This window comes from Leptidea sinapis, chromosome 2 (genome assembly GCF_905404315.1).
Source record: "Leptidea sinapis chromosome 2, ilLepSina1.1, whole genome shotgun sequence".
In the NCBI taxonomy this organism is placed as follows: domain Eukaryota; kingdom Metazoa; phylum Arthropoda; class Insecta; order Lepidoptera; family Pieridae; genus Leptidea; species Leptidea sinapis.
This window is the reverse complement of record NC_066266.1, coordinates 13920936-13940497: the sequence shown is the minus strand read 5'-3', so window position 1 is coordinate 13940497 and position 19562 is coordinate 13920936. Positions and strand designations below refer to the sequence as shown.

The 19562-nt window shown below is 34.7% G+C and overlaps 1 protein-coding gene across 6 annotated transcripts in view; it reads right to left on the bottom strand.

The window, feature by feature from the left end:
* Window positions 1-19562, bottom strand: part of LOC126976871 (capping protein inhibiting regulator of actin dynamics-like) — an 83076-nt gene that overhangs the window by 14076 nt on the left and 49438 nt on the right. For 2 of the 6 annotated variants that reach the window (XM_050825498.1, XM_050825516.1), the window contains 8 exons: window positions 16741-16835; window positions 13661-13690; window positions 8533-8700; window positions 4385-4525; window positions 3737-3859; window positions 3111-3184; window positions 1998-2087; window positions 384-494 (listed from right to left, as the gene is read on the bottom strand). In XM_050825498.1, the coding sequence (XP_050681455.1) occupies window positions 384-494; window positions 1998-2087; window positions 3111-3184; window positions 3737-3859; window positions 4385-4525; window positions 8533-8700; window positions 13661-13690; window positions 16741-16835 (832 nt within the window). The remainder of the gene's footprint in view (window positions 1-383; window positions 495-1997; window positions 2088-3110; window positions 3185-3736; window positions 3860-4384; window positions 4526-8532; window positions 8701-13660; window positions 13691-16740; window positions 16836-19562) is intronic. The other 4 variants (XM_050825507.1, XM_050825524.1, XM_050825532.1 and 1 more) reach the window with 3 other exon arrangements.

Genomic DNA, 19562 nt, shown 5'->3' with positions numbered 1-19562 from the left:
TTTTTTGTATGTTTTGTTTATTCTTAAAATTCCGAGCAAGGCTCGGTCGTCCGGATATTTGTACTAATCTTTTTTTATGATAAAAAAGGAACGAGACGAGTAGGACGTTCAGCTGATGGAAATTGATACGCCCTGCCCATTACAAGACAGTGCCACTGAGAATTCTCGAAAAACCCAAAAACTCTGAGCGGCACTACAATTGCGCTCGTCACCTTGAGACAAGATGTTAAGTCTCATTTGCCTAGTAATTTCACTAGCTTTACATTGTCTGCAATAAAGGCATACTCATTCATTTGTTTCACATTTCTCTGTTCACTCAATGGACAACTCCGCAGAAGTCGCGGGCACAACAATCTAGTTATGACATACAGCCTTTAACGTACCTCTACCTGAGTGCCGTCAGTTCCCTGCACTTGAAGCGCCTCCAGTTTCTGCGTCACTTCAAGCGCGCTCACCTCACCGGAGCCACGACCGCCGCGAGTTTGTCGTGTTGTCTGCGACAAGTAAATTGGATAGTTTTTTATTAAATAACAAGAACAGGATAATTTATGTGAACCTAAGATCAATTTAAAGTTGTACACAGCATTCACAAAATGCACTAAGAAAAGTGGACACAACAGAAAACACATATTAATGTAATTTAAGTTTAACAAATAGTAATGGAACGTAAGGTAGCCAATTTTATAAAGACAATTCTTAAACAAATGAGTATTTCTAAGGAAAATGATAATATCAGCACACAGCTCATAATGGAATTGTAATGCGATACATTTTTGAGGAATTGAAATGTATACTGAAATGTTCTTATTCAAAATTGAATATGATATCACTTATTTAAAGCCAAATTCTACACATTCGAAAAATCCAATTTTAAAAATAAAAATATCGACCAAGAAGAAACAATCGAAAATAGGCATAGAATACGCAGTTCGTGTTGGTACTTTAAGGAACCTTCAAAGTTAATCCAAATTAATAAACGACTATCCATATAACCATTTGTACGGATATTCATCCAATTTGAGTATCCTGCTAGGCACCTTATAATGAAACAAGTTCAATAATATCATAATAAGAAAAGGTTACCCCCACAATGTAAACTAACGACTCCCACTGTAGTGGATATAGGTTTCCTGAATTAACCAAAACCTGATTTGGAGTCGATGAGGTGATCGTGAAAAATCGTCCCCAATCTATTAACACAAGTTATTATTTGAAGGTACTTTCAAGGTACTGTATAAATTGAGTTACGTGTACCAACTTGTTATAATAATGACTAACATTTCTTTACGAAGCATCATCGTTGTACTTTTCAAAAACACATCAAGTCAATAAACATGTTCACAATTTCGTACAAGATGAAATACTCGGCAAGTAGAGGAAATAAGAAAAGAAAGAATTTGTAAAGTAATTTGGCTATAGGGATCTGAGATATCAGTTAATTTTAGAAAAGGGGTTGTTGTCCTTTCCAAAATTGTTTCGGAATCCCTGAATCTAAATTATTATTATAAATAGAAAAAGGTACGTAAAAAAACAGATAAGAAGCCCACTGAGTTTCTTGGGCTCTTCTTCTCAGTTCTGGGCATAAGTTTTGGAATGAGTAGTAGTTTTTCAATTTCAATAGGTGATTTTAAATCCAATTTTGACAGCTAACAACCATGTGTTCCGAAGAGCTGTTTCATCTGATTTGTCCCACTTAATTCCATCTACGTACGACACGCCACAAATTAGGATATCATCCCCACCATCTGGATGTGTGGCGGTCCTCCACAGTGCGGTTTTCAAGGAACTTTCTTCCACGTACTACAAAGCTATGGGATGAGCGTCATTGTGCGGTGTTCCCGCTGTGATACGACATGGGTACCTTCAAAAAAATGCGCGTACACCATCCTTAAAGCCCGGCAACGCTCCTGTGATGCGTCTCGTATATCGCAAGAGAATGTGGGCGGCGGTTATCACCTAACCTGTGCTCCTTTTCCATAAAATAATAAAAAGCAAACCTTGACATCTTTGTCGACGCTCGGTTCCTTGGTAGCGGCGGGTGACGGCGAGAGCGCGCGACCCGGAGACGCAGACAGCGACTTGCGATTCTGATAACAATACAGAACATTTGTTAAATCTGAATACGGTCGTTGGAGCCTTACATCAATAAACCAGTACCAGTGGGAGGCTCCTTTGCACAGGATGCCGGCTAAGGTATGGGTACTACAACGGCGTCTATCTCTGCTGTGAAGCAGCAATGTGTTAGCATTATTGTGTGTTATTATTAGTGCTAGTGAAATTATTGGGCAAATAAGACGTAACATCCTATGTCTCAAGTTGACGAGCGATATTGTATTGCCGCTTAGAATTTTTGTGTTTTTCAAGAATCCTGAGCGGCACTGCATTGTAATGGGCAGGGCGTATCAAAAACCATCAACTGAGCGTCCTGCTCGTCTCGTCCCTTAATTTCATTAAAAAAAAATCATTTATCAGTAAGGGGCTACTTAGCAACTCTACTATATGATTGAATATCTCCTAATTTCCCAAGAAGTGGGGGATTCAGTCAAATATTAAAGTCACGCTTTTAAAGCCTTTTGTCAAACATTATACACGTGCAGCCTATGGGTTAAGTATACGCAGAAGACGTACAATGCTCTCCGAATCCATTACAATAAACACATTCAGAATAATGTTGGGGCTTCCCCGTCAATGTAGCGTGATGTTTGCAAACGCACACACAGACGACTTTTACGCAGACTTGCGGAAATGAGTCGCATCGCTCATGTGCACGATGGGGGTAGCACCAACACCATGTTAAGTGTGATTATTGATAAAATTGATTGCCCCATACTGAGGCATTGGATACATTAAATACTTGTAGTCATAACTAGTGCCTCAGTGTGTAGTGTATTTAAATTAAATTAAGGAAATTAAATTAAAATAAAATAAAATAAAATTAAATTTTATTATATTAATTAAATTAAATTATGCAATGTGAAATATATACTAACATAGTTTTTAAGAAATATTAACACTTATGGGCCAATAGTCTGAAATAAATAGAGATTTTATATTATTTTTAAATATAACAAATTGGATAGAATTTAAGTTTTGGTTTAAATGTGACTCACCTTTTCGTGGTCTTTGGATGGCTTTGGCTTCCTGTGCAACGGCGGTTTGCCCTCACCCGGGCCGAGTGGTGTTGCTGAAATAGTTTTGTTTATATTACGACTTGGTAGCCTTCAAACATTAGATCATTTATACGTAAAATACGCATGCTAACATAAAGTGACATACAAATCGTGAGTGTGAGACGAAGCTTGTCACGCACACTAAAGTAATGAACCTGGCCTGTTTTCATCGGTTGTCTAGGAGCAAGAGGTTACCATCCGACCAGAGGAGACCATCTAGACGTATAAAATAATGTTTTTTTTTTAAAACTACTTTTGACGTAGTACTTTTGATATAAGTTTGTAGTTTTTTGATAACTATAAATTACGGAATTATCGTTTCGCCACATTTAACGATTAGGCCATGTATATTTTCTATACAGGCTTGTTTTTCTTCTCTCCAAACTTTAATATTAATTATTTACATACAATACAGGTAACAAATACAGTTAAATTGGTATGAACTGTGTTCCAGCTGTCAGTGACTTCTCGGTGCCAGACAAAATTACTTACATAGTCAAATCAAATTATTAAAATCAGTTTATGATTGATTAAATTTGTAATGTTAATGTATCGTAAGAACTCACTCGGCTTCGAGGTGATGTGTAGCGACACGGGGCGCGCGCGTCGCGGTGCACTGTGAGCACGCAGAGTGGACGCGTCTCGCGACACGGCCGGGCTACTGGCCTCACTGGCCCCGCCTGTCTCCGCTGTACACGCCCACAAACATTATACATAGCAAACATTATATCTTATATAATTAAACGAGCAATTCTTGTATATATATTATAAATATAATCAATGTTTACATGTATATTTAAGTAAGTATATTGTATTAAATATATTGTTGTTTTGTACCCACAGCTAGGCTATATATGCTTAATTTGGGGCAAGATAATTTGTGTAAGAAGTGTGTATATAGTGCAATATAGAACAAAAATTAAGTTTTTATACTGTTTCACTAACCTCACAATGTAAACTTACATAATTATTAAGAAAATATTATTACGAGCAATGCTAACTATCCAATTAAAAATGACAATTACTACGTATTAATTTAATATATTAAACACAACGACACGACAGCGAAGAGCAGCAGATACTATATTTCTCACTCGGGTACACTCAACGGTACCGAGTACATCCATCAAGCCTTTCAACGAACTCCTTACCTACGAAAAAATGTGTGTGCGGGGAGCCAAAAGTTTTCACTTCAAGAGTTGTGTGTGACTTACCGCGAGGGGTGTGCAAGCCCGTGCCCGCAATGGAGGCAGGGCGTGGCCGTCGCTGTGCGGGCTGGGGGCGCCGCGTCACCGTACTCTGCGACATGGCGCTACCGGGCCGCGAGCCAGGCGTCGTCTCGCCTGATCGTGTCTCTATGTAATGCGTAAATCCATAATTTACGTCACACGAATTTAATGATTCTCACAGATTTAATTTTTTATGGAAATAACGTTCGAGACGAGCGGAACGTTCAATTGATAGTAATAGAACGCCCTACTCATTACAATGCAGTGCAGCTCAGGATTCTTGAAATACCCAAAAATTCTAAGCGGCACTACAATTGTGCTCGTCACCTTGAAACATAAGATGTCATCTCATTTGCCCAGTAACTTCACTAGCTACGTCGCTATTTAGACCGATACACAGTAATTTTTACACATTACTGCTTCACGGCAAAAATAGGCGTCGTTGTGGTACCCATAATTTAGCCCGCATCTTGTACAAAGAAGCCTCCCAAGACAAGGACAACTCTAAGATCACTTTTCTTGTTCTTTTTTAAAGTACTGCATAATTAAAAAATCACAACTTATAAAACAACATTGTTTCAAATTAAACCTTATAGTCATTAAATTCACAGTTTTAGCTGTATTCTTTTCGACTGAAACTCGTTTCTGAATCAATAGATAAAGTTAACTTCATTTACCAAATATTATATAGAACTTTCTTCTACGCATTACAAACTTTGGAATAAGCTACATTCCTACTGCGGTGTTTCCGGGACGATACGACATGGGTACCTTCAAAAACAACAAGTACACCTTCTTCTTAAAGCCCGATAACGCTCCTATGATTCTTCTGGTATAGCAAAAAATCGTGGGCGGCGTTAATTACTTAGCACCAAGTGACCCGTGCGTCCATTTATGCTCCTTTTCCATAAAAAATAAATATGGAAATAAAAAAAATACGTTTTCTCAACTATACTCAGTTAACAAAACGCGCATTTCCAGGTCATCAATAAATTTTATGTTTATCGCTTAACATAAATAAATACAGCCTGAGAAATCGAAGGACGATAACGTACAATCAGCATTTAACGATAATCAATCAATAAACTAGCCTCACTGTTAGTAGTGCTTCATATAACAACAAATAATGTAAAAACTTATTTAATTGCATCATAATCTTATGGAATTTTCATAAAAATTAAATTTTATTTAATTCCAGATTTATTCCAATTACATTTTTACTTATATCTTATATTGAACAGTGAAATCCCAGGCATACAGTTGGTTAATTGAAAATCTTAACTTATTATTATACTTAAGCATTTTGACACATGTCAAGCTAGTAGTAATGAACAAAATTAATCACATTTATCATAGTTATACAAAATTTCTACAATCAATTGAAAAAGAATATTATATAGATTTTGAAAAAGAACTCACATATATATATCAACATTGAACTGAACACACAAATATATGAGTTAAGGGAAATTATAATTAACAGTAGTTTATTGTATTCATTTCAGCCGGAAGACGTCCACTGCATTCCTGCAATCTTTACAATTCTTTGGGGGACCTACCAACACTACTTCTTCCGGTACGTGGTCGGCATTCGAGGACTTCACTGCCCCGACGGCCATCTGTCCATCGAACTATGTGCCCTACCCACTGTCACTTCAGTTTAGCAATCATTTGAGCTATGTCAGTGACTGGTTCTCCTACGGATCTCCTCATTTCTGATTAGATCTTGCAGTAATATGAGCTTATTATATATCATAATATAATATTCTTTTTCATAAATAAGTAAATAATGCACCATACCTTTAGCAAAAGCTGTGACTATTAGCCGCAGAGCCACACCACACCGCTTATTCAATATAACATGATTAGAAAACAAACGTCTATTTCAACCACATATTTAGCTGACTGATTACCACAACAAGTAGCAGGAAAACGGCCTTTTCGTATAGTAATTCTAGCAGATACTGCAGGATTGTGAGAACAAATTAGCTTGATGACTTCAACCAACAGAAACGACATGGTTTCTAAATAGACAGACGAATTCAACACTTAAACAAGAGGTAGGCTTCTATTATTCTTTACTGACTAGTTTAATAGCAATAAAAAAAGAATTTACTTGATAAATAGACAATATCAGAAGACGTTATTATTATTGGTATTATGGGACTATTGAAGGTTTAGAAGACTTTGCTAATAGCTACATATTCCAATTAATAAAATTATTAAACCAAGCCATTTAAGCACAAAATATTAATTACGTGCTTTTACTGCATATGTAGGTGAAATCGGAGATGAAAATATGTACGGGGAATCGATTGAAAGAAATATATCACATTTGTATTTTTATGCCTACCTTACTATCGGTCTGAGAAAAAGATATCAAAATTATAACAACGACGCAAAACATCTAGGAAATCTAAAGTGATGAGTTACCGAGAGAGCGCGATGGAAACCGACACCGTGATTTTATAATTATCAAAAAATAAACTTGTTCATCAGTTACTATGACTGAAACCGTTCATAAAAAAATGATAGTTATAGAGACTGCTGAAAGAAGTGTTAACTTAGAAATTTTAATATTCAAATTTGAAATTTTATAATGTTTAAAAACAATAAAATACAAATTTAAATTTATTTTTACAACTTTGCAAACAACAATGCACAGTAAATACAAATTGAACTTTTCACTAAATCCATTCAATATCACTTATAAGATATACACAGCACTAATATTGCACAATACGTCAGCTGTATAGCTACAGATACACTGCTATAAGCATTTCGGTGACGCGAACCCACAAGATTTTCTCCTACCAAAAAGTTCCCAACGCGGCTAAAGAAGTTTTCACTTCAAAAAAGGTTTTAAATGTCCCGCGAATGTAGCAAATCATTGACAAATTTGAAAGATATCACTTGTGAGTATGGATAGTAAGATAAGAACAAGGTATTCTTAATTCACAATGTTACTCATGAATCGGTTCGCAAACACGACCTTGCGTCTCCGGTTCCCTTTCCTAGCCCCGCAACCACTTGTCAATGATAACCGGATACCATTGTACAATAAACAACTAGAATAACAATCACGCTCAAAAATTGTCTCAAGCATCTATTAAGTAGAGCTTTCGTTCACTTGTGTTTCGACCGCGCTTTGAATACACAGCCACGCAATGACAGTAATAATTGAAAATCTTTCCAAATAAAAGCATATCCAAACTTGAAAAGTATAATGTCGTATTTAAGGCAAGTGTCCCTTTAAATTAATAATCACATGTTTAATCATTTTGCTAAATAATTACATTTCAATTACTAAAATAAATGCGCGACGCAATGTAGTAACTTCTAATGAGTGTATACAATAGACGTTGAATGCATGTTTACTGTTATCTGTAGGTATATACAACGCCGCTAGGACATTTTTTGACGACCTTCTAATAGTTGGTTGGGAGTCTAGTTGTTTTTTGTACGTCAATACCGGAGATTTTTTTATATTAGTGAGTATTACTTTACATTTTGAGCAGCATTTGTGAAGTGTTCAATTTGTAATTATTCTGTATCTGCATTTTAGCGGTTTCTAACTAATTGTACATTGCCAGATATTTTTGAAGGTACATTACTTTTGGCGCGTTAGGGAAAAATTATCAGAGTTAATTTTTACGATGGATTAGCTGGTCAACTAGACCATTTGTATCATACTTCAGTTATCAAGCCTTTTGTAACTCATATGTCTACTGAACCACAAAGAATGGACGAGATTTCTTTAAATATCGATATATAATTTCAATTCATGTGCTATAACAATATTTTAATTAGTTATATTAAGTAACTTCTTTATAACAATACTGGTTTTTCAACAAACGTAAAACAGCACGAGTATTAATTTTTTAAGGATTTTTGTTTTGTTACGCCGAAGAAGAAAAACTTCTTGTGTGCACATACTACATAAGTACACAAACACTTTATTGTTTTTTAGTTATTAAAAGCTTGCGTATAAATGTTAGTCATAATGCGTTTGAATATTAAGTGATTTGTAATGGTTATGTGTGTATTAAGCGCACTAGCGCCACCACTGGCCACAAGCGGGATCCTCAGAAACAACCCTAGCGACAGCTATGCTCGTGGCGTGGTATACATACGGCTCCTGCTGAGATGGTTGTTTGGCGAGGTGGCGGGCAGTCGATCCAGTCGCGTCATGGAGTACGCCCTACCTGGAGCGCGAGGAGCCGGAGCCGTGGGAATCAGGTCGGTGCGCCGGCGAGCCACGGAAGACCACATGGCTGGCTGCGGAGAGCGGTCGGCTTCATCTACAATACACACGATATCACCTTTTTTGTTATTTTTCCTCTTGAAAATCCAATTTAATTGACTGTCCCTAGTGCTATTAACTTCGAAAAAAGAAAATACCCCTGTAAGTCTTTTGCATTTCAATCCTCTTACACATACACCATTAGTTAAATCCAAATACAGGGTAACTTTAATAAAATTGATAGGCTTAGATCTATTCTGCACAAGCGTAGCATCGGCCAGGCACATGTTGAGTAACGAATTCTTTGCCTAAATTGTTAGAGCATAAGTATGTTACTATAAGTATATTTTAGTTTTCGTAACTATTTTAAACTAATATGCTATCAGTGAGCACTATTAGATTTTATTTAAAACTATTGCACGCTGTTGTTCTTCCTATATGAATTAATTAAATAAATTTCTATGAATGGTTGTAACATGATGATGATTGATTGATGAGCGACAAAAAAATAATGCTTGGAGAGTTTATTGGGCCGCTTTTCCTTTCTCAGAGCGCCATTTGTTTCCGAAGCGGGAAGAGTATATTAGAAATGACATCAGAGATAATTCTAAAGGAATCAATTTTGAGAAAATAAATGCCTTTGCAATAATACAATTGGTAGATGCACAGCACAATCGGCAATTAAAATATTTGATTGGCAATATTAGAATTATTATACTTATCATTAATACACAAAGGTATAATTCAATAATATCATTAAAAAAAACAATAGTTTGCAGGTGCCACTCTCAAATAATTACTTTTAAATATTATAATGTTTCACACACACACACACAGACACAAACACAGACGTATAAAAACTTAATTTTTATTTACTTTAATTATGTTTCATTTGTCATTGTCGTATGTCGAGGAATCACCCCGAAGATACAGTTTTAACTAGTTTAGAGGTCAGAGGTGCACCCCTTTTGATATCACTGCAAAACTGCTTTTCAATTTTATTTCAAGAAACAATAAAGATATGTTGCTACATTTGCAGTGAGTGTAAAAAATAAAAAATAGTTTTATTATTATTAGTTTTTTTGGCGAAAGAACTCTTTTAAAATATAGAAGTATTTGTCTATTAGTGATAATTTTTTTTAAATGGGGATTGTTTATTATGTTTATATTATGGGGAAGTACTCAAACAATCACCATGAAAATATGCAATATATTGTACAGAATAGAGTACATTTAATACAGAAATTATAATAATTTGTAATAGCGCCAAGGATACGAATTTGATGACGAGTTTCATGCTATTAGTAAAAGAAATGAGAAGAGACGTGGAGCAAAGATAAAAGGGTGATGAGTATGTAAATAAGGTAGTAAGTATTTGAAATAAGAACTTACAAATTAAATAACTCTTAAAATAGCTACAACCAATAAAATTATTATACCTTTTTTATTAACTAAGTTGTTAACGTTTAAGTCGAATAATGAATATTACCCTAAAACAGCCACAGGCTTAGATAAAGAATTGGTCTCCGCTGCGCTCAAAATAGATACCGCAGGAATAGTGGCAAAGTGCGGCAACTAATACTACGCCCAAGTGAGTGTACTCGAGCCAGTCTCGAACAAACGTTGACGTGCAACATGTTCTGTTAAAATTTGTCAAACTAAAAACAATAGTACAAGAAATAAGAAAGACACTGGGATCACATATCACCAGTAAGTATTTTGAATTTTATTAATTTCAATGTAAAATAACACGAAGCGTGTGTTACAAAATTTTAAAGATGATATTGAGTGTCAAGATGCCACGCACACAAGCATCTAATAGTTGCCGTAATAAAAAAGCTATTGTTCTTAGGTAGTGCGGTCTCTAGTTGGAGACATACACCTAACATTTCGATAATACGTGATCAGTTTTGATTTATCAATGTGTGGGTTAGCTAGATACATATTCAAAATACTAAGAAGCTAGTTCCAAGCGTGGGTGACAATTAAGGACTTGTCAATCAAAATCAGTTACACTAATAATAGATTCGCTTTCCTTTGATATCCGTTACAGATTATTTATAACTTAGGTCCTAAAGAAACGTTACCAGAAAATTTAAAGGTATTGTTTATACCTTATTTTGAACTATAATATCTCAATATACTCGTAGTCTTGATAATGTTATGAATGTGCTGTTATGTACCTATGCACGTTAAGGAGTTTACTAGATACTGTGAAAACCACAAGGTTAAAACGAGGAACCAACATAAAATTGTTTGCCTACTACTCGGTTAAGTCTTTTTGTTGCGCGATGTTTATGAGAACAGAAAATATACAGACCAATTAATGTATTCAATCAAATGGTAAATTGTACTAAAATCAAAAAAAAATTTAAAAATGTTTTGTGTGGTTAAAGGTTACTATAGCATAAATGATTTTCTTGATGATACCACAGATTGGGAATGAAACAGCCGCCCTTAGGCTTTTAAATAATAAATTTTATTGTCCGATATTACATTGTAAAGATATTTTTATGAAAAAAAATAATCCTGCTTAATTTCTTGCGCTCGTTCTTCTTAGGTTTGTGGCACTTTTTTCGAATGGATGGTAGTTTTTACCTTCCAATAAGAGATTTTAAATCCATTTTCGAATAAAAATATTTGAAAATTATACTCTTCTCCTACACGCTCTCTTCGTCTATTCGCAAATTTAGTATACGTTCACAATAATCGTCACCTTTTTGCTCTAAATAGTGATTTTCGTTACTATAACACTAGAAATAAGGCATTGCTTGTAACTAATTCTACTATGCTTCATAAGATACATAAAAGCTTTATGGGTATACACTTTCATAAAGTCCCAGACACTGTTCAGGCATTATCTATAAATAAATTTAATTGTTATTAATAACTTATACTCCACAGCTGAATATCTAAGTGATCGGACAGCCTGTGACTAGTTTATGATTGTTCTATTGTAATAACTAATAACAATGACAGTACAATATTGTATATTTTATAAAAATAACGCAAAAAAGAATTCTGGGAGAATTTCTTGCGTCACTTCTTCTCTCTCAAAATCGCGTATTGTTTCCGAAGCGGTGGTAGTATTAGAAATTACACCAAAAAGAATTCTAAAGGAATTAATTTTGAGCAAATAAATGTATTTCATGTTTTAGAGTACGGCTCTTATCAAAGGATTACTAAGGATGTCTACTAAACATTTGTGATAATAAATTTGATAACAATGCATTTTTATCTTGACGGCTGCGGTCTGCAATGTCACCGTGACGAATATGAAACGGCTTAATAAAATAAAATAATATTGCGTGCTTACAAAGTACATATGTCAAAAGTGAAACCTGCATAGTGCATGAACCTATAAACTGCATATGAAGTCCTAGTACATGTAGCTAGGATGACACATGATTTCAACCGCTATGAAAGACATTACTGTCATCGCTATCATATTTATGTTCTCCTGGTGTCTATGTAGTAATACGTCGTGCGGATGACCTTAGAATATATTCAGATATGCTCTAGTCATATATATGACAATCTCTTCTTCACTATGATCGCCTGGTACCAAAACAATGTATAATGTTTCCTATCTCATTTTCTTAAATAAAATAAATTAAATTAACTGGTGTCAGGAACCGGCTCAGCACTTAATAACACAAGACTAACATAATTGTAACCAGACACGATAAACTAGCGTATATACAAATACAGCGTGTAAGAGGCAAGAAAATCTCTAACGGAGATACAGCAAGATAGAAAAGGGAAGCGAATCTATCTATTCTCGCGAAACGTCAGTCACTTTGTTTTAGTGTCCGTGCGTTGCTCAAAAAATATAGGTTAACAGTTGGCCGCAATTTTTTGCGTGTGTTCACAGCCTTAACTTAAGACTTAAAATTAATACAATTTATTACAAATCATTATTAAAACAAGAAGCTTTATCGCTATAACATGAAAGATTTAAAATAATAAAATGAAGATAAAAGGATTTCAGGACATTTTAAAGGATAAAAACGCGTGTAACTGTAGCTCAGGTCCTGAAAAACTCAGCCCGGTGTCTACTGCCCCAGCTGTGGGATTACAGGAACTCAAATCAACTAAGTCAAAAGAGACAAACTTAAGTCGCTATAGGTTTGGTGACGAAAATACTGATCTCGTACCGAACCAAAAACACACACGCACGCACTCAATATACAATTACACAAAACAAGACACTTCAATAAAACAGCTGTAGAATTTTTCCACATCGCTCAAATAATAAAAGTTTAGGAGTATAAACACAGACATCATGCTGACTCTATCACTTCCTTGACGACAGGCATCAAGTACTACATGGCGACATTATCTCTGGAGCTCGCTAGAACATGAAGACCCACTCCTGTTCCCCTTTGATCCCCCTCGCGCTGCGTCCCAAAAGCATTTTGAAGACGAGCGGCAAGTCTCGCGGAGAGAGAGAACTTTTAAAATCATACTTAATCACCGCTCTAAAATCATTTCGGCTTAATTCCATTTTCGTTGCGTACGTAGAACTTTGATGTGTGATAAAAAACAATAGACAAATGATTTCCCGTCAATTTTTTTTTTCATTACTAAGAAGGTTGCAACTTTAAAAAAATATAAAATTCGAAATTCAAATAGTTCCGATTAGCTAGAAGTGCAAAATTTTAGTGTGCCCCGTGTAATATAAATGAAAAATAAATACATTTTGTACTTAACCCAGATTCTTTCATTGATTTTTCATCATTATAATAATAATAATAACCAGCATCACAACACAACACCTTTACATCGATCAATAATACAGAAAAATAAATCGTAGTATATTTATTAATAATAATATCTTAGTGATGCATGTTTTGCACACTGTAACTAAGCGACGAAGTGACGTCACCGACCGTCAGTCAGTTCCAGAGATAGTGAAACCTGTATAGAACTACTAAAAGTTGACTAAAACCCAACTAAATTAAAATGACAGCAAAACAAGAGCAAAACTGTAATGAAAACAAACAAACAGTACTTACGGAAACTCGAGAACATGACTCCTCTAGCGGCTTTAAAATAAAATATACTTACATTCGTACAGAGTTAACAACATTATTTCAATTATGTCTAACTTTAATATTAACACTACATACACTCAACACAGATTATACATAACTGGATGCGCTTATACGTGATTTCTAAAACATTTCTTTATCATTGATCAATGGAAATTAATCGAAACAGTGTCGCAAGCTGAATTGTGAAATAATTGCTTCTCTATAAAATCTATTGTATCTCTAACATATAAAATGTAGAAACTTTCACACAAATTTACTAACCGTCAGCGTTAGTGACAATCTCAATAGCAACGAGTCATTGTATTATATTATTATTAATATAAAATTACGCATTTGGCGTACTAGTTTTTTTTTTTTTTTGATTAATAATATAAGCTAACGCTTTAGATTTAAAAAATGTACAGCATGTTTCAATTTAATTTGTATTTTAATTCTGCTTTAAAAGTAAAGATGTGTTTACGTTTGGTCTATCGGATCCTTCCCTAAATCTTATATCCACAATAATTACAGTACCTACATTACGATATAAGAGTGAAAAATAGGTTCTATGGCAAACTCAATGTCAAAGGAGAGTGTTTTTATATATTAATACCTAGACACCTGCAGATTATTCGACGTTTTTAATTCAATATTTTTATTTCAACAAACATACGTACAAAAAAAAGAATAATAAAAAATAATAAATTCCGAAAATTGAAGAGTAATTTTTTTTATATGAGAGGGGGCAAACGGGCAAGAGGATCACGGGATGGGGAGAGGTGAGGCAACCGCCCATGGACATCCGCAACAACAGGTGTGTCAAGAAATGCGTTGCCGGCCTTTAAGGTGGGAGTATGCTTTTTTCTTGAAGGTCCCTAAGTCGTATCTGTTCGGGAAGACCGCTGCCGGTAGTTGATTCCACAAAGTGGCTGTGCGAGGCAAGAAATTTCGAACAAAACGCGCGGTTGTTCGACTTAATTCGACACAGGCTGAAGATTGTTCAAATCGTTGACTTATAAATTTAAAACTAAACTAGGTAACGATCCAGCTTGTGAAAGAAAGTCACGACCGCGTAAAAGAAAGACGATGTCGAAACAATAGATTTAATTTTAGAATCATAATGGAAGCCTCTGAAAGTACGCCATGTTTAACAACTGTGTTGAAACACGAAAAAACGGTTAAAGTATGAAATTGCCGATTTGTACTGAAAAATTGAATTTCGTTTTGTTTAATTTAACACATTTATTTTATCAAAATAATTACTATTATTTATACACTGCTGTCATTTAATAGGAGGGTCATTTATGCCTTTGTGATAGAACTGTGGTGACCTATCTATCTATGATATGGTACTGCCTCACGAGAAGAAAACTTTTTATCACGTAGAAATTTGTCTGGTCTGTAGAATACGGAGGGTGACGAATAGTTTCTAATTGCAGCTCCTGTAGAGTTAAAACGGTTTCTCATGCTGTGTAAGGTCTCGCGTGATCATGGAGCAATAATGGTGAAGATCGATTCATGACTGCTAGTTTTGCTGTCATTGTTTGGAGTTCGGCACAGTAGACATCTGTTATTATTGCTTGACCACAACGGAGAAAGCTATAGTGAATAACATTATGCTGAGACCAAACAGTTACAATTACTTTTTATTGGTAAGCTTTGCTTTAGGACACTGTTGCGGCGTTTCAGTTAAGGTCAGCCATTGCATTTTTCGCTTACTGTTATTGGAAAGAATTTCCTTTGAAACCTTTCATCGCATGTATTATGTATTCCAATATTCCTTTATTTCTGTATCGATTTAACGAGGCAACACAAGTTTCAACACGCGTTTCTTCAAATCACCCATTTTTCATCTATTTTATTGATTTGTCGCAATTGAGTCTGTATTGTTGGTAATGTTTAGGCCATGCCGCTAATTCCTGGGTAGTTTGGCTCGGATCGGCTGCCTCCATCTCTTTCAATTCATTGTTATTCACTTGTGTGGGCGGTCTTCATCGTGGTTCTCTCTCTCGTACTCGTAATAAAAAATCACTCGAATTTTCGAAGTATCCATATTTCATGTCTACGCTGAATAAAAACACCTACGATGCGAAAAAAGTTTACTCAAAAATCTCAGTCCATGAAGGTTTAAGTCAATTCGAAGTGCCTTTTAAAATAAAACGGCATTTCCATACTTTAACCCCTATTATTACTGATAATATTTGTTTATCAAACCAATGTGCTTAAGCTTTAGATTCGAATAAAAAAAAACTATTACATTGATATATGAATGCACAAAAAATATGACGTTATATAGAGGAAGTAACGTTATTGAAAGCGGAAATAGATGAAAATGAAAAATAAGAATAATATAAATGCATAGCCAACATATTATTATTATATTTCTTTCGCAAAATAACACACAATTAATAACAAACGAAATAAAAAAAAAACAAATTGATACATATTATGCGATACTTATTCAAAAAATAAAACTGTCGTCAGGTGTGGGGTTCGAACCCACGCTCCCTCACGTGAAACAAAGTTTAAATACAAAGTGTAATCCACTCGACCAATCTGACTTAAACGTTGCATAGCATAATAGATGAAATAGCATAGCAGTTGAAATTAAAAAAAAAACTAATTCATATACTTCACTTCATTGTAATGCGACATGTGATAGATGGACGCAAAAATTGGAGACTATTTTTTTATGATAATAAGGGACGAGACGAGCAGGACGTTCAGCTGATGGTAATTGATACGCCTTGCCCATTCCAATGCAGTGCCGATCAGGATTCTTGAAAACCCTAAAAAAAAATCTGAGCGGCACTAAAATTGCGCTCGTCACCTTGAGACAAAGATGTTAAGTCTTGTTTGGCCAGTAATTTCACTAGCTACGGCGCCCTTCAGACCAAACACAATAATTCTCACACATTAGTGCTTCACGGCAGTAATAAGCACTGTTGTGGTATCATAATCTAGCCGGCATCGTGTGCAAAGAAGCCTCCCACTGGTACACAATGTAATAAAAATGTCACTCTAATAAGTAGCTGTTTGGTGACGTTTTGTTAAAGTGTTACCTTTGTTCTCAATGTCGGAGGAGTCCAGTTGAAGTGCGGAGGCTCGTCTCGTGAGTGGCGCAGACGCAAACATCACATTGGTGGTTGATGCGGCCCTGCAACATGCAAGACAATAGTTATCATAGGCTCATACAAATAGGGGATAGATTAGTGTAGCCGCTCATACAATACGCACGCTAAATCAAACTATACTTGATAAAATACTATTATTATACTTTATTGCTCTTACAAAAAACTAGTCAATTGCGATCCCTAGTCTCGGATTTCTAAAAAGTCTCGAAAGTCTCTGCATGTTAATATAAATTAATAAATTAATATAAATAAAAAATACTTGTTTACTTTAAGTTGCACATTAAATTATTTTTCTTTCTTCCTTTTCGAATGCGAACATTTAAATACTCTTGCAAATACAAAAGGAATTTTACTGTTTATTTTATGGAGTAGGTTCACAATGTAGCTATTGCGGTTTATTATTATTATTATTGAGATACAAAACGCAACATAATAATAACATATAGACACACAAAGGTACAATATAATTTAAGAAAAGCTGAAAATTTTTAAGTTACGCTTTGTCGTCTGGGAGGTTGAAAAGTTACTCTACAAACAAGAGCTGATACTTAGAGATGTGAAAAGAAAAAAATATATATAAAAATATACAACAAAAATAAACGAAATTGAATGACAAAAAGGCAAGTTTATTGGTCAATTACAAATTTGCTCGGACGTATATAAAAATAGGGGAAATGTATCCGATTATCTGTTGCGTATTGTATGGGGTGCGCTCGATAATACACAAGATACCATTCCACTATCAAACAAAGTTGTTAATTATTGTTAGTATGTTAGTATTACTATAATAATATATGGATTAACATGAACCTACAATTGCGACATTAAATGAACGCACAGCTAAAGCTCCTTAACCGTAATTATAAAAAGAAAACACCTAAATTTGTCCGATAATAATTTTGGAACAACCTGTAGTATCTAGCCGCGCACTATAGTTGGCACTGGCGCCTACTTGTCCGATGCTGAACCGTAGACGGTCGGAACTCATAGGTGAGTAGCGCCCAATTAAGGGTGACAAAATTTTCTTTTCGTTTCAAAATTCCTATTATTTACTTTAATATTTAAGTAGATTCTATTGATTGTAGTTAAAAGGCAAATATTTTCTCTAAATTGATTCCTTAAGAATTCTTTATGATGTCATTTCTAATATACTAGATACTACTATCGCTGTGGAAACAAATGGCGATCTGAGAGAGAAGCGGCGCAAGAAACTCTCCCAGCATTCTTTTTTGCGCTCTTTTTAATTAAATATACAATAAGTTATGTAGTTCTATCAGTTTGTTCATTTAATGCAGCCTTTGTAGCGCATGCTGCATAAGTATCTACAGAAATTGAACTGAATTTGCACTAAGTAAGGTTAGGATCTTACTTTAACATTATTTGACTGTGTGTCGTTGCACAAGTTAAAGTTAGTTCATTTCGTCGAGTGACATCCGAACGTGTAAAAGCTCATTTGAAAAATTTAATACCGCTTTTTGATAATACAGACTGCTGATCTGATTATATTTAAATTAGAAAGTAAGAATCAGTCTTTTGAAGACAAAACGTGAATTCCGCCTGATTTTTGAAAATGTTCTTGGTTGTTGGAATATTCCCGTCAAAACTGTCGTAACTAACCGATAGGATTAAACATCCTATCGGTTACAAAACCGTTCTATAATCAACATACTCCGAATTGAACGTGAAGCAATACGAGGCATTTAGTCAATGTTTATCTTCGTACAGTACATTACAGTTTAACTCTATGAACCATGTCCAAATTTGATCACAAGCTAACTTACATGTTGGAAGTGTTTATACACAAAAGCGTCATAGTTTATATGCTAAAAGTAGCGAATGGACTTGCAAACTGATTATTTTGCAAAAACGTTGCAGCCTTTATTTACAAATATTATATAATATGTAAACAGTTTGTTATATTTTTAGGTGATATTCCTCACTTCTGGGATTAATTATACATATTTAATATTTATCAAAATTTATTGACGATGCGGGAATCGAACCCGCGCCTCTCGTCTTAATTTAAGTGTGCTTATTATTTAAACGGTAAGCATAATATTGGTATTTTTGTGAGCAGAAAAATATAATCTGTGCGCAGAAATAGCTAATTCATCAGCAACTCATTGCCAGCAAACATTTCAAAATCAATCAGCAATTAATATCATTCTGGGTTGCTGTAATTATTTTTGGACAGCATATTAATTATATTAGTTGCAATGAGCTGCTCCTGTTTAACAAAATTTTGGTTAGCCCTCAGAGAGTAAGCAAAAAAAGTCATGTAACGCCTAGAATTCGTTTCTGGCAGTCGCTGGCCGCTGCCGCGGCCCGATACGCTCGGCTCGTTCACTGTTTTAACTGTTCTAACATAACCTAACCAAATCTTTTATTTTTTTAGAACTCTTGCAGGCCAAGTAGTTATTTTGCGGACTGAATGTTTATTATGCAAACGGACGCTATCGTAAACTGCCTATTTATGATTTAAATTTTGACCATTATCAAAATTATTTGCGGAACAAGCATCGCTGCCTGATGTTTCTATTGCAAACAAAATCTTTGTATGCTGACCAAATTATTTAAATGCTGTTTTTTCTGGCACCCCTAATTTTATAATTGCTTAATATTTAATTAATTCTCTTAATTAAATGGATATCTAATTCATTTTCCTGTCTGAAAGCTAGCTTTACTGTTTGCTGTTATTATAATTGAAATTGTTCTTATACTAATTACTATAAGCACTTACTTCAATAATG